Below are 17,521 nucleotides of genomic sequence, written 5' to 3'. Positions count from 1 at the left end.
GGACACACTTTGTGTGTATTTATTACAAGTCCACAAACTTCCTTCCACCTGCACATTTAGTCTCTCCTTAGGAAGACGCAGTATCTCTTCAGTATTGTTCCTCAGACTTCCAAGAAATGACTTCTTGTGGGGCAATGAGAAAAGGCGGGAGATACATTCAAATGCAAATGATTCGAACGGGGAGGCTGCAGAATAAAATTAGCCTTCGTCTGTACACAGCTACAGCATGAAGATTAACATCTCTCTTTCTTTTAAATACCAGAGCTAAGGGACCCTGTGCCTTCAACTACGAGTAGGACAGGCAGAAAGCCAATATACACGAAGAGTTCCCCCACTGCTGCAAAATCCCTGGGGTGGTGGGGAGTTTCAACAGTCTAATTTCTGGATTGTAGCCGCCCAAGTTCTCCTCGGAGTACGTGCACCAATGGACTTAAGTTTGTCACGTCCATTAATTTAAGCGGGCCGACTCTGAATGTAACCGCGCAATGGGTAGAACCCCCTGCCTGAGGCGCAAGAGCCCTGCCGGAACGGGGGCGCGTGCTGGTGGGAGGCCACTCCGCTTCCCGCCTTTCTACCTCCCCAGGCGACACCCCCGTTTTCGGGGGTCCCAACAAGCCTCCCGCCGGCGCGTTCTTACCTGTCCTCTTCCTTCTTTTGCTGCTGCAGGACGGAGCCGCAGCTGTTGCTGGTTTCCAGGGTGACCAATCACCCCGCGGAGGCTGTTGCAGCCGCGGAAGGCGGTCACGGCGCTGCTGCCTCCGCCCTCATGGGCGGGAAGAGGCGGAGGAGAGCCGCTCTCCGCTTCTCGCCTTGGCGCGCGTCCCAAGGTGGCTTTGCCGGGCGAGAAGAGGCGCTTGGAGCGCAGCTCTTGCAGCAGCTGCAGGGCGCTCGCCTACTTTTCTTGGCTGTTTCCCCGTTTCCCCCCGGAGCCTTGCTTTTTAACTGCGCGCCAGTGGAGCAGCTCCGGTCAGTCGTTGGGCTCGGGGGTCTTGTGAGGCACGTCCTGACACGGGTAGCAACGTCGGCAGCTGCCCTCGTCATTAAAAAGGAGCATTGGAAAGCCACCTCGCCAAAGGAACCGTGTGGGGAAAGCGCTATGGTCGCCAGGAGCTGCTGTCTGTGCGTCTTGGTAGCTCGGAGATTTAGCAAAATCCCTGCCTTGCTTTCTGCTTTTACATGCTACTACTGGCCGGTCCCTTTCAGGCCAAGTCCCGATTATCCACTTTGGTGCAGGAATAGAGCGCCCAAATTAAAAGTCGTAGCCTCGTATTAGTTTTACAGTATAAGCGCTTATGCCACGTGGCAGCCCCTGTACAGTGTAAGGTGTAGAAAGCCGATGATGAATATGCCAGATTTTCTACGCAATAAAAATGCTCTCCCAGCACCTTTAAGTGTTCTTGTGTATAAAATGATGAGCTAACCAAAGAATAATCTAGTGCAAACCTGTGGGCCTCCAGATTATGAGAGTGAATGGTACTCTCCCCAAAATATGGAGAGCACAAGGTTGGGAAAGGCTGGTGCAGACTTCCGGGCTATAATACTGTAACCCTAAATTCCCGTTTTTCAGTTTCCTCCAATATCCATCTCCTCATTTCAGATCTGCTTTAAATAACAGACTGTGGGAAGAGAGTCTGGGTAGTTAGTTGTTCAATGTACAGCAACCAAATCCTATACACTCTTACTTACTTAGGAGTAATTTCCATGGAATACAATAATTGTTTCTTAGTAGACATGTATAGAATGGCACTGTTAATATTGTAAATGACTTCTAGGAGAAAATAATTCAGCACAAACATAAAACATTTTTAGATTTGTCATTTATTTTCAAGGGGGAAAATCACATTTCAGGTACAACTTATTTAAATTTGTTCTTATGTATAGAATTTAATAAACTTTGTTCTGAAACGGGGACCCTATTTCTTGTATAATATCATGTATGATAAATAATTGCATATTCAGGATTTTGTGAAATGGATGATTAGGGGGAAATCATGATGGAAAGACATTTATAAAAATCATTATTTACAAAAAAAATAGACATTTGTATTCTAATCTATAAGGAAAGAAACACTGAAAATATGTGGTTTTATGATTATCTTCAACAAGTCAATACGACACATTCATATTACCAGTGGTCAGATATAAAGCTTTGCTGCAGTGTTTCTGATGCAACAAACCTATATAGTTTACAATTTTTCTCTGAGACCATCAGGTTAGCAGCAAAGCTTTCATAACAGACTAAGCAGTAAACAGGGCCAACTAGACTAAAAGGATAGTATATTTCATTGCACACGTAGGCTGAGAAGTCCAGACTTTTAAACAAAAATGTTTAAAAATATACATGTGTATTTTAAGTCCACAAATATCTATAAACAGTTTATACACAAGGTTTTTTTTTATTATAAAATGATATAGTTTGATATCTGATAAAACACCAGGGAATCTAATTCAGGTTTCAAAATTCCTTTAGGGTTGAAATCACAGCTAAGAATTAAGACCCAAGGCCTGCAAATGCTTATACACATGCTTAATTGCATGCAAGTCAATAGTGCCTTTGAAAACATGTGTACAACAGTTTGGCAGGATTGGAGTTTAGTATTTGAGTTTGATTGAGCCAGTTAAATGAAGGAAAAAAAAGTGTGTGCCTACAATTCCTTCATTTTGAAAATCCATCTCCCCTTCTAAGACACTAGCATAAGTGGTATTCTTAAGTGTCTAGTTGAGAAATGATGTGGTAGTTTTATAATCCCAATTTACCGGAGGTAACAGCTAAAACAGCTGTATTCCATATTCATACTAATTTGAAATACAATTTATTAATGTTAAACATTGTTAAGGTCACTAAAAGACAGATTCTAGACTTTCACGTACTGCTTGGCCTATAGTAAAATTCCTGCTCATGGGTAAACCCTTTGAACATCATCATCACACTAATCCTTGAAATCAAAAGTAAGAGTTCAGTAGCAGCAACAGTAATCCTTTCTTAAAGGTCAAAAGAGGTCAATTGCTTTGTGATGTAAATTTCTAACCACGTCTAATGGAGCAAAACGTTGAAGAGCATAAGATGTCCATTATCACTAGAAACGCCTCTTATATAAACTTTCAAGAAAGAAATTCCAGCTCTGGTGTAGACCCAAGATTGGGATTTTCCCATGGGAAAAAGTATTCATTATCATATTGCATTTGAAGTGATTTGGTTATCATGGTAAGCTTCCAAATTAAAAATTTAACAAGAAAAGCTTGTTAAAAACACCTTTTTTTAAAAAAAAACAAAAACCAAATACATCTACACTGCAGTGATACTGAACTGACTCGGCACCTAAGTAGATGTCAAACATGAATGAGATAACATTACTTGTTTAGTTAAAAAACAATGTACAACTTTTTCCAGAGTGCTCTATATATGCAGAGGTATCCTGTAACTTCTAATAAAGTTGTACACAGAGAGGAGTCTTTCCTATTTAGCTATGGTAAAGGTAAAAAATTGAAGAACAAGAATTAGAGGACAGAGGAGCTGTCACTACAATTACTCTAAATCTTTAAGTAAAAGAATTATTTCAATTTTCTTGTCAGGCTCTTTAAAAATATTGATCCCTTTCAACATGATTCAGCCATTTCAAAATTACTCCTATAAAAGATAAAGTAGTGATTGTTCATGTTAACTCTTGCAACCAGAAGAAGTTCAGAAAGCACCATCAGTATACTTGCACTAGGGTCAGTCAAGAGTAGCTCTCTTTGTTTGCAGCTTGTTGACGATTAACAATAGGGTTGATTGATCCATAGCAAAAGAACCCTGTTAGGTACATGCAAGAGTTAGTGTGTTTATATCAGCTTTTCTTTAGGATTTTTGCTGTTACCAGCAGAATGCTTGGGAGTCCCACTTAGGAAGGGTCTTCCTAGGCTTCAAGAGTAGCTTACTTAGGGCCACGTAAGAGCAGCTTCCCAAAGGTAAGTTTAGAAGTCCATGTCATGATTTAGACTGCGGTCATTGTGTGAGTGGAGTTCTGCTCACACAACAGGACCTCCCTCTTCTCTCCCTGCATGCCTCCCAAATCTGCTTTGGAGTCCCCAACACTCGAGCAGATTTTGAGGGCGTAGAGGCAGCTGGGTGGTGGTGGGGGGGGGACTGTGGTGGTGGGAAGTTCTGTTGTGCAAGTAGAAGTCTTACACACGTGGAATGGCAGCACTGAATACAACCCATTGTTGCAATGGCTTTCATATGTTCAAACAAACATCTAAGCACAATGGTTCTTTCCCATTTTAACAGTTTCAGGTCTGATTTTTCTTTATCACATACAGTAGAAGGTAAATAGAGGATGAGTATCAGAGATGCTCTATACAGTCAGCAAAAACAAGACCTGGAGCTGACTGTGGTTCAGATCATCAGTTTCTTATAGCAAAATTCAAGCTTAAACTGAAGAAAGTAGGAAAACCACTGGGCCGGTAAGATACAATCTAAATCAAATCCCTTATGAATACACAGTGGAAGTGAGGTTTAAGGATTTAGATTTGGTGGACAGAGTGCCTGAAGAACTATGGATGGAGGCTCGTAACATTATACAGGAGGCAGCAACGAAAACCATCCCAATGAAAGGGAAATGCAAGAAAGCAAAGTGGCTGTCCAACGAGGCCTTACAAATAGCAGGGGGAAAGGCTAGCAAAATGCGAGGAAAATAGTGAAAGATACAGGAAATGGAATGCAGATTTCCAAAAAAATAGCAAGGAGAGACAAGAAGGCCTTCTTAAACGAGCAATGCAAAGAAATAGAGGAAAACAATACAATGGGAAGAACCAGAGATCTGTTCAAGAAAATTGGAGACATGAAAGGAACATTTCGTACAAAGATTACCATAATAAAGGACAAAAGTAGTAAGGACCTAACAGAAGCAGAAGACATAAAGAAGAGGTGGCAAGAATACACAGAGGAATTATACCAGAAAGATATGGATGTCTCGTACACCCCAGGTAGTGTGGTTGCTGACCTTGAGCCAGATATCCTGGAGAGTGAAGTCAAATGGGCCTTAGAAAGCACTGCTAATAACAAGGCCAGTAGAAGTGATGATATTCAAGCTGATCATGACCATTGGGCCCATCACCTCCTGGCAAATAGAAGGGAAAGAAATGGAGGCAGTGAGAGATTTTACTTTCTTGGGCTCCATGATCACTGCAGATGATGACAGCAGTCATGAAATTAAAAGACGCCTGCTTCTTGGGAGAAAAGCAATGACAAACCTAGACAGCATCCTAAAAAGCAGAGACATCACCTTGCCAACAAAGGTCCGTATAGTTAAAGCTATGGTTTTCCCAGTACAGTAGTGATGTATGGAAGTGAGAGCTGGACCATAAAGAAGGCTGATTGCCGAAGAATTGATGCTTTTGAATTATGGTGCTGGAGGAGACTCTTGAGAGTCCCATGGACTGCAAGAAGATCAAACCTCTCCATTCTTAAGGAAATCAGTCCTGAGTGCTCACTGGAAGGACAGATCGTGAAGCTGAGGCTCCAGTACTTTGGCCACCTCACGAGAAGAGAACTCCCTGGAAAAGACCCTGATGTTGGGAAAGACTGAGGGCACAAGGAGAAGGGGACGACAGAGGACGAGATGGTTGGACAGTGTTCTCGAAGCTAGCAGCATGAGTTTGACCAAACTGCGGGAGGCAGTGGAAGACAGGAGTGCCTGGCGTGCTCTGGTCCATGGGGCCACGAAGAGTCGGACAGGACTAAACAACAACAATCAGAGATGCAACTTGGATGCCCAACTGTTGGATATGTTGGTGCACCTGAGTGTTACTCAAAATGTTTATTCTACAGTGGCCTGCTAAATATTTTTTTAGGCTGCAATCCGATGCCTACTTACCTAGCAGCATGCCGCACTGAACGTAATATGACTTACTTCTGAGCAGACATGTCCAGTACTGCATTCTAAGGATGGTAATTTGAAGTATAAAAAGAGAGAAAAGACAACTAGGTTGTATTTTTGTTACGATTTTATATATTTCTTCTGAGATATCATTTCTATAACTAGTAGCTGACCACTTCGATGGAACTAAGTGTATTCTGCCAATGAAGTCAATTAGAACTTTGCCTGTTACATAGTTTTAACTATGTATGCAACTTTGGACCAATTATTGGGAAAGTGGCTTATGAATGATATGAATAAATAAATATCTGAGCAGGTAAGATTTCAACTTCCAAGCACTTGGTAGCATCATTCACCTTTAAAATGTGTATACCTTAGCTAATGATGCTTGATTTGGCTTACCTGTAAAACAGTATTCAGCTCAGTTAAATAATTCAGAACCAAACAACAGATCTGCTGCGCCTAGGGTCTTAAAAACACACCTAAAATATTATGATTGTCCTAAGTACAATTCTAAGAACCAGTTCACTTAAGTCCCTGACAAGAGCAAGGCTCAGGGTCACATGTGCCCCATACTACTGGTATGTCATACATATGTATGGCTCTACAAATGTACACTCCATGCAGCATGTAGTATTCTACGTATGGGGGCGGGAAGCACAGATAGGATCAATCCTCACTCTCAAGTCTTCATGTCAATCAGGATCAAGTAACTAAGTAAAAAACAGCACTGACTTTTTCTTTAAACCTAGACTGCAGAAACTTAAAACACACATCCCTTTCCATCAGATGTTTTCATGCCAAAGGGTGTGACACATGCTTTAATACGTAGTATGAGCACTGGAGAAAGTTTACAGCCACTAAGATCATCCTAAACAACTGAAATGTGGAATGGCAAGAATGCTCTGCAATTTGGTAATAGCATAAACTATGAGTTAACTATAGGTGTTAACTGTGTAGCATATATAAATTAACAGGAATGTTTTCCACTTTGCTTAAAAAGAAAGGGACAATTTCAAATATAGTATGGAAGCCACGAAGAAGAATGAATTAGGCTGTAATTTTATACTCCCCTACCTGCAAGTAAGCCTCACCGAGGGCCTAAGGAGATGTGTATTGGATTGCACTGTTAAGAGTGCCTATTCATGCATTAGGCCATGAAAGTAAAGCCTTGTTTGAATTCTGTATTTTTTTTTTAAAAAATTACATTCAAATAAATTGATTCAAAACAAATCTAGAAATAGGTGGCCCATTGAAGTTTAGTTGGCTTACTGAATATTTAATATTGTATCAAATTAAAACAAAAACAAAAACCACCACACACCTCATGTGCTTCATTAATCCTGTTGAAGTACTAGATACTAGGTTAATGTTTTATAAACTTGGACTTGGTAGAAATGTAATCTCAACTTTGTATAGAAATAATGCTTTACTTTCTAATATAGTTTTAGAAAACCTCTACAGCCTGAACCTATGCATATTTACAGCAAGGACAGTTCCACATATTTCAATGGGACTTGCTCCTGAGTAAATGTGCATAAGATTTCAGCCCTACTTATACCTTTAAAACCTATTGTTTCCCTTCCAAATTTTGCATGCAATATAGAAAGCTGTTTCCATTTGAATAGCTTGCTTGGAAGGCATGCTGTGTTTTGATTCTGCTTGTTTTATTTTATGAAACAGTAGGCCTTTCTGAATATGCCTTGCATGAGAAAGTGTAATCCATCAGCAGTTACTACAGATACATGAATCCTCTTCACTCTCCCTGCTGATGATTTGTACTTATCACAACTGGCTCAGATAGTCCCCAATTCTTTCTTCACCCAAGAAAAGCTAAGATGAAGGAGTTAGATTTTAGTTCTTTTCTGAACTGGGTAACCTCCATAATGACACTCAATTCCTTGTGTATCTTAGCTATGCTTACTACTTGAAGATGACCCTGTAGGTGAAGCTGTTTCAGAGGTACACTAGAACTTTCTTTGCACAAGTGTGTGCTTGGGGCTGATAAGACAAACAATGTGTGCAACACAGCCGTCATGCATAGGCTGCATTTTTAATAATTGAAAATGTACTTCTAGAATCAGTATTCAGTAAAAAGCTTTTGATAAAGCCCGTGGGTGCTGCACAGAAATGCAAATAAAGCTTGCACAAGAGCTTCTTTTACTACAAAAACTTGGCGAATAACTTTTTTTTTTAAAATGACAGGACATGTTTTCATTCCCTTTTTCAATATCATTGGTGGATCAGGACTTTTGAGTTGTTACAGGGAGAAATATGGATGGAACTCCATGGTTGCCAGCAGTTGATATTGCACACCCTGTGGCAGAAAGTGCTGGAAAAAATAACTGTATTAAGAGCTAGGGCATGTTGGCCATTAGTTGGACCTTTTTGCGGGAAGATGTGAATACTGCTACATTAACTGCTAAATAAGGCAAATGGAGAAACTTTTTTAAAAAAGATCTTTTCTTCTATTTATAAATTATTTGTTTTTGAACATTTGCAGAATTTTTTCTAAGATTGGGGTAAGCTATATTTATGTTGGATACATATCAAATTCAATTGTATTGAACATATTTCTCTCCATTTACCTGTCTGCTCAGAGATTTAAAATCCCTAGTTTGCTTTTAGATTTTTTTTGAAGGTGAATTTCTTTCCAGCACTGAAAATGAATTTGCACACTAATATTTTTCAAATGCACATCATGTGCTATTTGCATGAAAAAAACTTTTTAATTCAAATCAGAATTTGTGAACTTTTTGTGGACAGTAATGACATTAGCTATAGTGTGTTTTTTTTAAGCTCACAATTATGTGACTGCCTGGTAACCTGTACATGTTGGAAGAAAACAAAAATTAGTGTAAGCAAAGTTCTCCATCCATTAGAGCAAGGCAAAAACTTGCTTTCTCTCACTCCACCTTTTGTAATAAGCATCATGATGATGTCACCAGAAGGCCACATTTACTTTCACATAGAAAGATCAGACACACGTCTAACATGGCAACTTTTAGGAACACAAAGTACAATATAAGACTGTTTTCCACCTCAAGCCACACAGAGTTCTAGCAATTCACAAAATCAACATCAGTGCTACAGAGAAACCAGTGGGGCCAAAGAAAAGTAGTTATATTTTTTTATATTTTCCTCAAAATTAGCTCCTCAGGTTTCTCATCCAAGATTCATATTAAAAGAAATTCTCTGTTGTTTTCTCCCTTCTGATGATATATGAAATTTCAGCTTCTACCACTTTAGGATATATATTTCCCATGCTTGTTTCCAAAGGGGTATATAATTTATGACCAGATTTCCTACCAGGACAGCCTCTGATCTTGCTTGCTTGCTTTAATGCAGACACAGCTGTTCCTCAAGCACAGCCATTTTCGCATGCAAATGAGACAGTTGGATGCCAACCTACTTAGACCTCAATGTAAAAAAATACTAGTTGTGTGTACAAAAAAAGCAGCATGGATACTATCCACTAGTCTCATGACCCTCTGCACAACTCCAGTGAGCCCTCTCATTAGCTCCTGCTGTACAGGCTGCAAGCTTAGCTGCCAAATGAACAAATGCAGCAGAACTAAAACACTATAAATATCTGGCAAGCATTTCAGCAACATAAGAGAACTGGACAGTTTTGTTCTTTAAAAAGTGCTGCACTCTCCTTTGCGATGGATGTTAAGAAATACCTCAAAACTGATTAGAAGCTTAAAACCCAAAACGTCTGTTTGAAGAAAGCAGAATATGCTGGCAGTTAAATATCTGCAGGGCAACTGAGAATCCAGTACGATTAATGATTGTGCCACCAATTCTGCCACACAAACTTAGTGCAGCTACGGTTTCTCACTATGAAGCCACAACACAAACCTTTACAGATTAAAACACACATGAATACATTACTTTCGAGCTCTTTCTCCCTTCACTTGTACCTTAGACTCTGACTAAGAAATGTAAATTTTCTTAGCAAGGAATCTGCATGCATATGGTATTGTAAAAATAAACAGGCATGCCTACCAAACTGGAAGAAAAACTGTTGCTGAAATAAAACACAGTCTCTTTTATACCCACATAAAGATGTATTTGTCAAAAGTTATCACATTTGTGTTTTAAACTGCTTATTTGAGCCCAACCCACCAGAGGCTTCTCCTGTGCAAGACTTAGTGAAAATAACTGGAACTGCTTCGCTGCCTGGCTGTGCTTTCATTCAATTCAATAGGGCTTGCATAGTGAGGAGGTTTCTAGTGGACAGCCCCCTACTGCCACATCTGATCATGTCAGACAAAGGGGAAGGAACTGAAAGCTTTTCCAACACATGCTTCATCACAATGGAAGTGTATCCAATAACTTATATCCAGACCTTAAAAAAATATCAACTTGTTTTTACAATGGAAAAGTGGGTGGGTGGGGGGAGATACATTTCTGTCATTGGGGGAAGTATGCTATAACCACCACCACATTTACTGAAAATGTTCTGGAGTTAAATCAATCAAATACTTAGAAGATAGACCTGTTCATTCATATAACTATTTATATGACATACTAAGGGCTAAAGGAAAAACGGAGTGAATTTGCAGGTCTTTAGTTAAACTTTCTTTTTTGAGGCACCCCCTTTCTCACAGCAATTAGCATGGTATTCAGATTGTATATATTGACAAAATGTTATCTACCTCTGAAAGCATTGCGCCATTCAACAGTACTACTATTAAATTTATATACCACAGTTTAAATTACACCCATTTCATGAATGGTAAAATGCTAAAACTCAAGTGTCTAACTGCCAAAATACAGCCTTACTGGAATGAGTACAATTTACAAATACAATAATTACAATTTAAAACATTAACAATATTACATCTAGAAGTAAATACTGTAGGACTGGTCAACATGGCATTTTCTGAGGGAAAATGTTGAAAGTTGCTGAAACTTCCAACAGAAATGTCCCAAGTACAGGATTTAGTTTTTCCTCAAACAGCGTATAAAACCCGTTCACCCACAGCAGTCCTCAGCTATATGGATTTTCCACATACTTGCATAAACTTCTGTTAGTTATCTGCCAGGTATTTTCCTGAAAGGAAAGTGATAAAAGGTATGTTAAAATAAAAGTTTCATAACATTAATAAAGCTTGTATTTATTTTTATAAACATGGCAATTTACAATAAGCCACTGTTCATGGCTTACCAGGTCTGAGCAGCATGCTTTTCCACACCAACCAATCACTCCCACCTTGCTTCTCCCCTGGAGTGCGTGGGACCAACAAGTCATGAAGACTTGGCTTGTTGCAGCCAAGCCCAGTGGATTGTTTCTCTCTAACAAATGAAAGCATGACTTGCTGATAATGATTTATTAGGGCAAAACAAGCCACAACACCAAGTTCAGACCTATTGATAAGCCAAGTCTTCACCACTTACTGTTCAGTCCTAATAAGCCATTAACCATGGCTTGTCGTTACATGCAAACTGGCCTATCAATTAAATTACTTAAGTGAAGGTGCGGCCTAGGTGGTTGATGACATTATCATGAAATGTGGACTTTCAGGTCTGTCCCTCTACTGCAGTTGAAACAAATCTAGATTCTTGACTTCACTTAATAATACAAATTGCTCAAATCTTTCACCTGGCAATAGTCTTCAAGTTACTGTTTACAGGAAGGTTCTTCTAATAAGAAACATACTGAGAAACATACTGAATGACTGCTAAATCAAGCTTGCATGTTCTTTTCCTTGTGAAAGATTGTGAATTACTTCTTTAGGTCCAGGTGCCTCAGACCGGTTGAGATCTCTCAGTGGGGCACAAGAAGGGGAAGAGATCAAACAACTTTTCATATCTTATTCATATTGGAGCTATTGGACAAGGCACAGGAAATCCAAACATGTGTGTTGCATCCTCATAGGACACTAGTGGCCAGGGTGGTGGGGAGGAGCTGCCCTCCCAGCACCAGAGTCACTGCAGCTGACCTGGGCAGGTCTACACATATGCCCTGGCATAGCCAATCTGGCACTCACAGTAGTGCATTCTGTGCCATCCCAACCTCACCACTGCTCTGCTCTGCTCTGCCCCACCCCACCCCTCTCTACGTAAACTGCAGTGATGCTGCTGTTGGGAGGGCAGCTTCATGACTCCACCCCATCACACCATCTGCGCCATAACTTCTTATCAAGACCTGTGGCTCTTGAGGCAGGAGATCCCAAAGGAATTCTCCATGGTGGTAAAAAGGAAGAAGTGGTGCCATATGTATGTATGCATGCACCCATGTGCGCTCACAGCTCAATAGAGTTTGAGCAACACATCAGGCAACAGCTTGGTTTTATAGGATGAAATTGAAAAGATGCGACCAGCATCCCATCCCCAAATCCTTATTACAATGGGAAGCATGCATCTTTTAACAGATGGCATGATGGGATGTAGGCACCCAGACTAAACAACCCTGGACACTGACCTTTCCAGACCTAACCACCCAGCTCCTCATTTTGCTGATACACCCCTACCCCCACTTAGAAGAAGAAAATTTAAGGCGCCTCTATAGAAACAAAAAAATTACCTGCTGCAAACCTCTTTTTAATAAGTGAAAAACGATACCCGGCTCCAACAAGTTCAATATCGCAACTGGACAGAGTGGTCCCTTCGCTGGTGAATTGCACAACCAGGGGGGAAGGTTTGCTTGGTCCCTCGGATAACTGGAATCGTGCCAGCAAAGAGCCCACACCTTTAAGGTAGAAAATACAGCAAATATGTTACAAAAATGTAACACAGTGAGAAAACCTATGCACATGTAGGAGACTCATTGGCAGCGGGATAAGCTTTCATTTTGCTAATTGTTAAAGCCAGATCACACCACTTCCCCTTCTTCTTCCTGAGCAACTGGTGTTTTTAAGCAGCAATCTTATGCACACTTACCTGGGAGTAAGTAAACACCATTGAACATAGTGGGACTCCTAGAAGCCAACTCCTAGAGGCCAAGGTCCCTTTACCCCCCCCCCCAATAAAATATTTGAGGGGGCTGACCCCCCCCCCAGTTGATGAACACTGGCATTCAAATGCTGTGTGCGCACAGCATCTTGTGACTGATTATGCAGGGTGGGACTTACCTGCCCACCTCAGATTTTATTCAAGTTGCCCCCCCCCCCGGGAACTTATTTCTGAGATAACATGCATAATCACACTGCACATACCAGTCTCATCAGTTTATTTGTATGCTTATTATTCGTAATAATTTTGTAACCAAACCAGTTCACAGAAATAGTGAAACAGTACATATAAAAAAAATAAAAAAAATAAATTCATAAATGTAATACATAAATAGCAATGACATTTCAGTAATTAACTCACCCCAATAACATGTTAAAATAAGTGCACAGCCCAGGGACTCTTGGCTTTATTGTACTGTTTTCAGTTTCATGTAAAAACTATCCATGGCTGCACTGTTCAATGAGTCTCCTCACTCCACACAGTGAGAGAGGAGTGAGAAGACAGCTATACATGATGACGCAGTAAGTGGGGCACATGTTAGTATGAGTAGAGGGAGAAAACGTAAGGCCGAAGAGGCTGATTTTTCAGAGGAGCATGTAAGCTTGCCTTATTACCTCCATTCTCTGATTTTTGTGAAATATCAGGAATCCTCCACAATATCTTTTGCTGTTCAGCATTCCTAAAAACAAAAGAAAGCTTGTTGATATGAGTTTTGGAGTGACAGGACACGTAGCAAGCAAATTAAGTGCTGCAGGAAGCAGGCAATCTGAAATTAGCATCATCCAGCATAGAAAGTCAGTACAGAACAGTGTAGTTCAGGAACCATCCCAGTTTATTGTTACAGTGCTGAGCAGGAAGTTCCCATAACTATTTGCCTTGTGTAAAGCTAGCATCCCCACTACCTTGGGGCAGCCAACTTGGTGCCCATTATACACTGTTGTTCTACAGTTTCCCATCAGCCCCCGCCACCATGGCCAAACAAAGGTCAGGGATGATGCAGCCCAACATCATCTGAAGGGCACCTGTGTTTGTTTGATTTTTGGCCAGAGGTTTCCCTGAGAAAACCTGCTCTTTAAAGCTGAATCGGAGCAAACTTCCATTTGGGTTTTCTGCAGGTTGATGCTTGCTCCAATTGAGCTTTACAGAACGGGTTTTTTCAGGGAAAGCTCTGGAACAAAAAAACAAAAAAGGGGGTGCTTGGACACAGAGCTTTAAATCTCAGACCATGCCTGGAAAAAGCAGAGGAAAGGTAAGTGTGGATAAGCTGTAGCATTAAGTTTCTCTCTTTCTCATTTGCATACAAATGTTCTAAATGCTACAGAGTTATTCAAACAGAACTGTGCAAAAGTTTTAATCACATAATGACAAGGGCTGATCAAAAACAGTTTCAGGTTGTCCATATGGAACCACCTTCAGCCATTAAGAACAGTGCATCTCTGGAGTGAGCGCTGGGAAGGATCAAAGACCAGTTTAGGTTCATACCAAATAGCAGGTGGAAGCACAGCTTGAAGTTTTGTCACTCCTCCGTCTATGGGAACAAGGAACTGCACATTGTTTAAAGCTACTGGTGTAGTCATTGCCTCTAGATTATATTTGTAGTCAATGCGTAGATCGGTGCTTGTAGGCTCACACCGCCAGTTCACTGCAAGGTTCAATGGAGTAGACTGAATACCCTGGGCTGATACCTTATAAGAAAGAGAAAGGGAAGATTTCATAGGCAAAGTGTAGTAGTAGAAGAAGAAGAGTTTGGATCTGATATCCTGCCTTTCACTCCCTTTAAGGAGTCTCAAAGCGGCTAACATTCTCCTTTCCCTTCCTCCCCCACAACAAACACTCTGTGAGGTGAGTGGGGCTGAGAGACTTGAAAGAAGTGTGACCGGCCCAAGGTCACCCAGCAGCTGCATGTGGAGGAGCGGAGACGCAAACCCGGTTCCCCAGATTACGAGACTACCGCTCTTAACCACTACACCACACTGGCTCTCTAGTTATAAACTTTCAGATTAAAAGGGGTTCTTTTGGCCTGGAATATACTTTGCATTGTTTTTGCTTTTCCTTTAGTACAATTCAGCATGTCCATTCATAAAAAGTTTTTTTTTTGGGGGGGGGGGGAGATACTGAAACCAGCAATGACTAACAAAAAGGAACTATATTTATCCAGCCCTTATGCACATTGAACATTTCACCAGATTATATGCTGTAAAAGGTATTACCTGATATTTAAGCATATCCACATTATAATACGTTGCTTGTGGTTTCTGTTCAGATACTTTCTTTAAATGCGTCATCAAATTTGGCATGTTTACCCAGAATTCCTTTGCATTGGCATCAGCTTGTGTACTGTCACTGCATCCATTTAGGAAAAAAAGAGAGAAAATGTTAATTTTGTAAATGGAAAACTTTTGTCAACAAGTAATAACACGAAGAGCAGGGTTGGGGACCCTGGGGCTCAGCTACGTATTGGATTACAACTCCCAAGCCCCAACCCAACCAACCATAATGTCCAGTGATCAGGGATGAAATACCACATGTCCTTCAGATGTGTGTTATATTTGTAGCATGTTCATTGTGTTAAGAAATGATGTCAAATTGTAATGGTCTTACTGGGGCAAAATTTGAATGCAAAGAATGAGAGACAGAGACTGATTCAGAGTCTTCAGCAGCATTGGCTGCTAGCAAACATAGCCGAACGATCAGATGATTCACAGTGAAAAGCTGAAGAATGGCAAGCAGGTTTCTAGCTATATTGTTAACAGTCCCATTTTCTTCTAGGAGTGCCGAATTTGGCATTGCCAAAAACTGGAAAGTGAAATAGTCATTTATTATAGCTGCTTCAGAATGACCCATGCTCAAGCTGATGGTGATCAACATGAACATTTTGTGTTTGCTTTCTGACAACAGCTTGACAAATGAGCATGCTGCTCATCTGTAAAATCACTATACAACAATAAAAGAAAACATTGTGAGAGTTACCGTTTCAACAACAGAGTATAAACTCCACAGGTACTTTTGTATGTTTTTGACATACAAAAATATACTGAAAGGTTTTAGATATTTATAAATTAAGAATGCTATTGATCTCATTTATGATCTATGCAAAGTTTCTTGTGCGAAAGTTACAAAAGCAACGTCCTCCTATAAATCTATAAGAGTTAAAATAGAAAGATATTTACCAGCAAAGCAGTTGGGGGTTTGGCAAGACGTGTTCTAACCTGTTGTAATTTGTTACACGGAATGTTAGAACAGCAGGGGCGGGATTATTGGCAAAATGTCTAGTAATTCCTGCAGGAAACGACAGCACCATCTCTCCAGTAATCTTCACTATGCATCTTTAATATCAAAAGAAACGTACAGAAAGAGAAAGAGAACAATTCATTCAGGTACATTTCCCTATACTTGGAGGAAAGAAAACTTTTTATTTGATTTTTTGTTGCATACAAAAATGTGTAGGCACCGAAAAAACAGGTAACAGAGAAAAAGAAAAGTAATACAGAGTTGTGAAATGAAATAAAAACAGCAAACCAATATACCAGATTACAGTCATACTTCACTGAAGATCAGATGATATTTAAATACCCCAACCACGCTGAAGATTGAGAAGCTGGAGCATCTGGTTTTTTCTCTTGACACAGTAATATCAGCATTCCCTAATTTATGAAAGCATTCAACAGAACTCCGATTGCATCATGCTAGGGTCCCCTTTTTGCAAAATAACTGATCCCTGTGCCCTCTTCCCACTCAGTACAGTGGTACCTCTGGTTACGTAATTAATTCGTTCTGGAGGTCCGTTCTTAACCTGAAACTGTTCTTAACCTGAAGCACCACTTTAGCTAATGGGGCCTCCCGCTGCCGCCGCGCAATTTCTGTTCTCATCCTGAAGCAAAGTTCCTAACCCGAGGTACTATTTCTGGGTTAGCAGAGTCTGTAACCTGAAGCGTATGTAACCTGAAGCGTATGTAACCCGAGGTACAACTGTACTTATTTACTGAATTATTTGTCAGCTGCCAAAGAATATTTTCTCCAACTTTGTTGCTGGTTTTACATCATCAGTCCCTAATGTGTGGCCCACCTACAGGCAAATAAGGGGATGTTCACATCAGCAGCTTAAAATTCAGTGAGGTTGTTTCCCACTGCTGCATTTGAAACCACATTTGCACAGTGCTGTTCATACCAGAGAGGGGGATTCAGCCAAGGAGTGGAGCCTTTTTTTGTTCCCCTGCCTTCTCAAATGTACATGCCATTCTTAAAGTACTAAGTGAATGCAGCAGGACTGAAGTTCAATTGAGAGAGGGAAATGCATCAAACAACAGTATTTGTCAAGAAGCTACAGCACCAATATGGGTTGAGGCTAAGGTCGTGTTCTGAATTTGGTTTCAGGGGAGAAAAACTAGCAGTGGGAGTACACAGGATGCAGAGTAAGCAGTAAAGGTGAGCATACTCTAACTGTGTAAGACCAACCCTGAACTGTTTATTATTGTATGGGGAAGAGATGGAGGGCAAACAATTTGATACCTACTTGTTAGGATCTGCTCCTTTGAAGTACGCATTAACTGTTTCAGTGAAAGCTGCAGCTACGGGAAGAGTGTCTTGCGCACCCATGGTTAAGGGGCTGGGTCCTCTAGAAGAGCCTGCAACCAATGAAAAATAGTCACTTTTTATGCACACAGAAACCTTTTCAATTGCATCAAGTCAACTCCATCAAGGGA

The 17,521-nt window shown here is 40.5% G+C and overlaps 1 protein-coding gene across 23 annotated transcripts in view; it reads right to left on the bottom strand.

Moving 5' to 3' along the window:
* Positions 1-17,521, bottom strand: part of SGIP1 (SH3GL interacting endocytic adaptor 1) — a 139,702-nt gene that overhangs the window by 1,600 nt on the left and 120,581 nt on the right. For 22 of the 23 annotated variants that reach the window (XM_081010923.1, XM_081010942.1, XM_081010926.1 and 19 more), the window contains 7 exons: positions 17,332-17,443; positions 15,989-16,144; positions 15,029-15,161; positions 14,301-14,503; positions 13,433-13,497; positions 12,391-12,555; positions 6,661-10,917 (listed from right to left, as the gene is read on the bottom strand). In XM_081010923.1, the coding sequence (XP_080867049.1) occupies positions 10,895-10,917; positions 12,391-12,555; positions 13,433-13,497; positions 14,301-14,503; positions 15,029-15,161; positions 15,989-16,144; positions 17,332-17,443 (857 nt within the window). In that variant the 3' untranslated portion in view covers positions 6,661-10,894. Of the gene's footprint in view, positions 1-6,660; positions 10,918-12,390; positions 12,556-13,432; positions 13,498-14,300; positions 14,504-15,028; positions 15,162-15,988; positions 16,145-17,331; positions 17,444-17,521 lie in introns of those variants that run through there. The other variant, XM_081010932.1, reaches the window with a different exon arrangement.

This window comes from Podarcis pityusensis (genome assembly GCF_964106645.2).
Source record: "Podarcis pityusensis genome assembly, chromosome: 6".
In the NCBI taxonomy this organism is placed as follows: Eukaryota; Metazoa; Chordata; class Lepidosauria; order Squamata; family Lacertidae; genus Podarcis; species Podarcis pityusensis.
Note: the sequence above shows the minus strand (reverse complement) of the source record. Positions and strands in the feature narration are given on the sequence as shown.